The sequence below is a fragment of the Achroia grisella genome, unplaced genomic scaffold, assembly GCF_030625045.1.
Source record: "Achroia grisella isolate CSIRO2021 unplaced genomic scaffold, CSIRO_AGI_Agris_v1 utg702, whole genome shotgun sequence".
NCBI lineage: Eukaryota > Metazoa > Arthropoda > Insecta > Lepidoptera > Pyralidae > Achroia > Achroia grisella.
In genome coordinates, this window is record NW_026712999.1 from 1 (window position 1) to 7,642 (window position 7,642).

Here is a 7,642-nt window from a genome sequence, read left to right on the forward strand (position 1 = left end):
CCGCTGGCAAATCAGCCATCCGCTGAGGCTGCGGTGCGGCGCGACGTGACCGACAGGTGAGGCACTGGGTAGACACAGTACGAACTGTTGGTCTCAATTTAAGTATCCAGTACTGTTGTCGTAACTGGTTTACAACGAGTTCATTAGAACCATGCATAGCTTCTTTATGGTGGTGGTAGACCAGGAGCCGAGTAATTCTATGTCCGCCATCAAGTATTGCAGGTCTCAACGTAGACAGTTCTACTCCTGCCACTCTATCGATGCGGCCACCGACACGCAGTACTCCTGTCTCATCGAGATAAGGACTAAGTTTTAATAATCTACTATTACGCATTATAGGTTTATTCTGTTGTAAACAAGATATTTCAACAGAGAAACTGTCCTGCTGACATTTTTTAATTAATAAAATTTCAGCTCTTTTCATTAAAGAAACATCAAACTGAATGTTTTTACGCCGACATTTGTTAATAAATAATAACACGCGGGCGGTGGCTCGCACTAATGTGATCCAATTCGAGATATTATCTTCGCTAGGCAAAGATAATTCTGAACTGTACATAACCACATTAATTGATCGTTCTTCACAAGTCACATCTTGCGATGTCTTGGAGAACTTACGATCTTTAGGCCACTCACTCTCAGGTCGCCGTAGAAAGGCAGGACCCTGGAACCACGGGTCTGAGTATGACAGTGGTGATGCATCATCTCGTGTAGCTACATCGGCTACGTTAGCATCAGACGGCACATGACGCCACTCACAGTTTTTCGTCAGCTCATCTATCTCACCGAGTCGATGAGCGACAAAAGGTTTATAATTACGCGGATCGCTACGGATCCATTGTAAAACCGTACTAGAATCTGTCCAAAAGTAACGCTTTGCTGGTTTAAAATCCTTATGATCGGTCTCAATAATATTTGCAAGGCGGGCGGCTATTACCGCTCCCTGTAATTCAAGCCTCGGTATTGAAATAGGACGGAGTGGACTCACTCTGCTTTTACTACCAACGAAACTAACTTGAACACAACAATCCGACCGAATCAATCGCCAATAAGATACGGCAGCGTATGCCTTTGTTGAAGCATCACAAAAAGTGTGGAGTTGTATGTCTACAAAATTATTATTAATACATGTAATATTCGGTAATTCATTATAGCAAAAAGTCCACTCATTACCATTAATATAACACCTAGGTATACGTAAAGAATCTAACTTCTTTAGTTCACATAACCAACTAGTAAACTGAACAAACTCTGTTGGTTGGATGTGGCATTTCCAGTCGACACCACTACGATGTACACTTTGAAATAATATTTTACCTTTAATTATACAAGGAGCAAGAAAACCATGAATATCATAAACAGACATTAATATACTAAGCATTTGAGATTTCGTAGGTGGCTCCGTGCCATTTATTATGTTTTGCGGAATACGGTTGAATGATATTTTAAAAGCAAATGCATCGTCATTAGGATACCACATCAAACCGAGAGTGCGCTCAGTTGTATTATTAGCTCCGTGTTTAAAATCAACAGCAGACTGAGTGAGCGCTCGATGCGGTATTGTGTTCAAAACCGGTTTGCTATTACTCGACCAGCGGCCTATCTCGAATCCGCCGTAACTATGTATTTCCGTAATTTCGCGAACTAATTTAATTGCTTTTTCTTCGCTGTCACACGAGTACAAACAGTCATCCATGTAATGATTGTTAATAATAACATCTACCGCTTCCGGATACAAATCCTCATATTTAAGCGCATTTTTATTTTTTATATGTTGCGCAATGAATGGAGAACAAGTTGCACCAAAAACTAAACTTTGCATGACACATATTTTTAACGGGGACTGGTCGTCTTCCCGCCATAAAAACCTAAATAAGTGTTGATCTTCAGCTCTAATACGTATACGTAAAAACATGTCCTTTATATCGCCTACTATAACATATTTATGTTCGCGGAATCGCAACATAATACCTAGTAATGAGTTATACAAATCGGGTCCAGTAAGTAAGAAGTCATTTAAACACAAGCCGTTGACCTTACCGGCACCGTCAAACACTAACCTCAGCTTACTGGGTTTGTTCGGATTTAGCACGCCAAAATGACAGAGATACCATATACGATTACCTACAAGTTCATTTTCCTTTAAAACTCGAGCATAACCATTATCAAACAACTTGTGCATCTCTGTTTTATACCTATCAGCGTACGCGCTGTCCGACTTAAATTTTCTCAATAACCCGTTCAAGCGTGATAGTGCATAGTTGTAACTATCAGGTATACATAAAACATCCTTAATGAATGGCAGTCCGACCTCCCACCTGTTACCTATGTTTCGCGCGGTCTGATCTAATATATTAACCGCTCTTAAATCGGCCGTATTCTCACGGCGTAAGGTTGATATTCCTATGCAGTCCAGTTCAAATGAATTTTTAACTAAGTTGTTTAATATAGTAATTTCACTTACCTCGTCGTTGTGTGTAACGTGGAAACTGTGCCCCTGTGTGAGTGATGAGTTCGTGCGACCATAACTACCATGTATCGACCAGCCTAAGCGACAACGCGTTGCATAGGGTTCATATTTATTACCTTGTAATATTTCTAACGGCGCTAAAAGAAAATAATTATCTTCACCTATTAACAGACGAGGCACCACGTTCTCAGTACATACAAATTGTTTTACAGATGATAAATAATCACAGTGAATATTATTTATTACAGACAAATTTTGCATAGGTAATTTTAGTTTAGATACATTACGTAAAGTTATATTATAGTTACACTTATTATAGTTACAATTATCATAGCCAGAAATATTTAAACAGACTTTAGGAGCATCAGACTGGTATACTTCTAAACCAAAAGCATCAATTAATTTAATAGAATTAGAACTTAAACTTTTAAGACCAAGTTCATTTACTAAGCCGGAATCGATCATCGATATCGAAGCACCGTCATCTAATAAGGCATAAGTACTCACTGTACCGTTGGGTCCACTTAACTTCACTTTAACTACTTTGAGTATCACATCACATGACGTCACTGTGGGGGAGCGACCGCGCCCCGGTAGCCCGGGCGCAGTCCCGTCGGTAGCGGAGTTCACATAGGCTACAGTCGCGTCGGTACTCGATGATTCATGTTGTGATGATGTCGCCATAGTGGTCACGGGCTGTGTGTCTGTATGGATGGGCTTTCTGTAATGCAACAATGTGTGATGCGCCAGCCCACAGTCGTCTATGTTACATACAGGTGCAGCGCATGACATACGATCGTGTCGCGCCAATAAACAACAATAACATAGCTTGTTATTTTTAACAAAATTCCATCGATCCTTACGCATAGCTCTTCGAAATAATCGACAATCTGGCAATAAGTGTTGTGATTTGTTGCAAAATCTACATAATTTTGATTCATTAATAGTTGTAGTTGTAAATACTTGTTTATTATAGTTGTAGCGGTAGCGATCATCTGTTCGCTTGTTATTTATTGTAGGCATGTCGGGTTTCTTTTGTTCTCGCGGCTGTGATAGACCGAGAGCCGACGTCATTTCAGCCTCACGTTTTAAAAAAGATGCATATAACATTAGTTTTGGTGTATCATCTGTCAAGCGATCAAATGCATAATCAGTGAATTTACTAATTAATATACTTGGTAATTTCGATGATATTGCTGACGCGAGCTCTGGGCTGCGTAAATAATCATGCAGATTCATTGCGTTGAGTGTAGCAATGCAATTATTAATTTTTATTGAAAAATTAACTATATCTTGTTGATAATGAGTAGGTAAAGATGGTAACTTTTTTATCTGTGTAGTTACATGGTGAATAATAATATCGGAACGGCCAAACCTCAGTTCCAGCGCAGATATGATGTCGCCGGGTGACGTGTTTCCGATTAACAGATCGGTGACTGCCTCCTTAGCATCACCTCTTAGTGCACGGCGTAACCTCCACAGGTTCTCCGAATCACTAAACTGACACACGCGAGTGGACTCCATGTATGCACTTTTAAAATGTAACCACTCCATGCAATCGCCAAAATAAGTGGGTAATTCCCTCGGTGTGGCGAGACGGGTTAGTAAACGCTCATCCTGGTGTGATGACGAGTTCACCATCATATCCTTCAGTGTGTGTGCTAGCTGCAGAATACTATCTTCTCCATTGACTGGTGCAGGGCGGCTATGTTGTGGACAATCGGTTGCCGGCACTGCTTGCATCATCGGTGCCGTGTTCAACTCCTGATCAGCGTTACACGGCGGTTGCACATTACTCTGTTCCAGCCAGTCTTCAACATGGGAATGAATATGTGGGTCATATACTGAAGCGTGCTTAGAAGAGTGAATGGACCTTCTGCTGCCATCCGTGATGATGGCCAGGTTAGCTTCCAGCTCCTTATCAATCAAATCCAGTTGAATTTTTGCCTTTGCACGGGCAGCCTCCAGTTCCAACTGTTTTCGTTTGATCTCTGACGCCTTTGATGACGTAACTGACGGATCCCGTAGAGGACGTTGCGATGACATATTTTGCTGCATGAAGAGCTCCTTTTCTCCACGTAGCGATATATTACTCCGTACCGTGCTACGCGGCGGAATTACAGCGGCGGTGTCTTTAGCGAGCACATGCTCCGAAGCACATTCTAACCTATCGGTCAGTCTATGGCGTTCTTTGTACGAAATTATTTTATCGCGCGGCGGTGTATTGAACATTATTCTGGTTCAGATTTGGCGAGAAGGATCAGCTTTGTAAAGGATGGAACTAAAACACCGACTTATTTTCGCAAACTGAGAGCACGCACTTATTTTATATGTGACACCGAGCGTCACCGCGATCGTCTGAATCCGACTACAATATTGTGTAGAAAACGGGTAGATTTATATTAATTATATTGTGCGCACCCTCATATATATTTATTAAAAAATGATGAACGTATCGTGTATATTTATGCATATATACGTACATATAATAATAAAATTAATTTTATAAAAAAATTGATAACGTAGTGCGTCGCCTACAGTAGGTGTACCTATACAAAAAATTTACCTTGACCACAGACAAAAAATGTTTGGGTTATGAAAGTTAAAAATGTGCGTTCACTCGCATTTAATGCAAGGTTTTTCCGTATATTCATAAAATTTTCAATTACTTTCAATATTTTGATATCATTAAATTATTTTATGAATATAATAAAAATCTATAAGAGTATATATCTATATATATAACTCAAAGGTGACTGACATAGTGATCTATCAACGCACAGCCCAAACCACTGGACGGATCGGGCTGAACCGCTAAGAAAGGATTTTGATAAATTCTACCCCCAAGGGGATAAAGTAGGGGATGAAAGTTTGTATGTAACTTTGTCAATTTTAAACCGATCGGGCTGAGACTTTGCATGCATAAAGCTACTATCCCCCTATATCTAGGTATTAACCGTGCTGGTGCCGGGCCCATCGTGTGGCAGAGAGGTAAACTCCGAGCAATTGCCGGGACTTGTAATCCGGACGTAGCAATCTACAGCCGTCAACACTTACCTTCACCGCTCGTGTTTCTCTCCCTGCTCAGTAAGATCTAGTGCAGTTTCAGACACGTTCTAATATGGAACTTATAGCAAGTTAGTAGGCCGAGATCTAAATTAGACGAGATTAGAAGATTGTAGAGATTTTGTTACTATACTTCTTGCTGCCACTCCAACCACATATTGATACACTAATATTAGATTAACATAGCCATTTTTAGTTAATTTTTTTATTATTCAATTGAGTTTCTTGCCAGTTCTTTTCAATTGGATCTATATACTGATCTATAAAAAAAAATACGTTCATAAGCGGCTAAAATGTCCTACATGACTAAACGATTTTTAAACTGGAATTTAAATTAGTTATAATATTTATTTGTTTTTATTGCATGGTTTTAGATATATTTAAGTAATATTTGTTTCCCATGGACTAGTGTGTAAATAGGTATGTATTGTATGAATAAGTCTGATTTACTCTGCAAATAAGCATTAGGGCCAGTATCACGAGGTATTACAAATACACCCAGCGAAATATAAGTAAAGGTAACTATGACAGTCATGTTGTTCTACACATACATACATATATATGTAACCAAACAACAGCGACGTGACAAGCAAGTTAACACGTTATCGTGACTTTCCAAACTTATGAAATTCTTAACAGCAGTTCAGAAACGTTTTAAGAAACTTTATGAGTCTGTTTTATTGGTTTAATACATAAATGGATTGATGTATTGATAGCGTGTTAATTTTCATTCTTGCGGCAATAAAATATTATAAGTAGTAATATTTTGTCTATGGAATTGTGCATAAAAAAATATTTTTGTATATTAGATGCACGTGACCCCTAGTGTTTCAGGCTACGGTAATCGTTTACCATCAGATGTATCGTATGCTTATTTAACACTATCGTAGTATAAAAAAAAACTTTTTTAGTGGGTAAGAATCTCTCACACCTCCTCATCACCCCGTTGGCGGAAGAAGAGTCTTTTGGAGATTTTTCGAGCCCACCGCCATCTTTCTGATCATTTTTATCCATTTCTATTGCATTTACACGCAAGTTGCTTGCTCGTTCTTCTTATAATGAGACAGCTTCCCAAATAAGCGGTAGATCAAAAGAAGGATAACTATGAGTATTCAAAAGTGCTTAAATTAAGTTTATTTGTATACTTAAACGATTTTCTATTCTATTTTATTTACAAAAAAAAAAAGTTAACCCGTGTTTGTTTGTGTTATATTTTGTTTTTGTTTTTTAATAAACATACTTTCTTTCTTCTTTCTTTCGCTAGTAATGTATTAGCTAATTTATTGCATATGTTTACGCTTCGGTCGCTACACTTTGCAATTCATCGTTACTTTCTCTACAACACGAATGTATTATAGGTTCTTGTCATGTACGAGTAATATGCAACGATATGTAAACACTACTATCTACTATGTCATAGAGATTTCATTATTTACAAATATTATAGTGTTAACTGCAATAACCTCACATTCCGATGATCGTAAGTTGGATTCTGGTTGTTATTCGATTCTCCGCACGGTAAAAACATTTGTATTCATAAGTATGATTGTTTGTATCAGTCTAGCTGTTTTCTATGTATGTATTAAAAATGTATTTAATATTCTATCAGATGCCTCTTACCCATAACATAAGTTCTGCTTAGGTTTGAACTAGATGGCGCTGTGTGAAGTGTGAAAAAAATATAGGGACGGTAGTTAATATAAACATTTTTTTGGTTTCAGCCGCAAATTTATAGCTTATGTGTTATTCTGATGCATAAGCTATATCATTGTAAAGTGTAGTTAAAATCCATTTTGCGTGAAAAAGTAACAAACATTCATCCATTCTCACACAGTTTCGCGTTGGTAATATTAGTACAATATAGGTAGGTACGACTTTGACTTTGATTCTAAATGAATACTAAAATCCATTACAAAACATAAATAAGGATTTTTCAATAAATGATCAACAAACGAACACAGGCGCCTGCTAGTCTATAAAATATGCTAATTAACTCGAAAAACCGGTTCTGTGAACTGCTATGTGTACTTACAACATGATGCAGACCTTGGTATTGCTAGAGACCAAAGAATTATCGTTCAATTATCGACCTTATGACTTATAACA

At 38.1% G+C, this 7,642-nt stretch overlaps 1 protein-coding gene across 1 annotated transcript; it reads right to left on the minus strand.

Moving 5' to 3' along the window:
- Nucleotides 1-54: 54 nt before the first annotated feature.
- On the minus strand, nt 55-4,702 carry LOC131850176 (uncharacterized; the record flags this gene model as incomplete). The annotated part of the gene is made up of 1 exon (XM_059200349.1): nt 55-4,702. A coding segment is annotated over exon 1 (4,648 nt), but the record flags the coding sequence as incomplete, so codon positions are not given.
- Between the last annotated feature and the right edge of the window lie 2,940 nt (nt 4,703-7,642).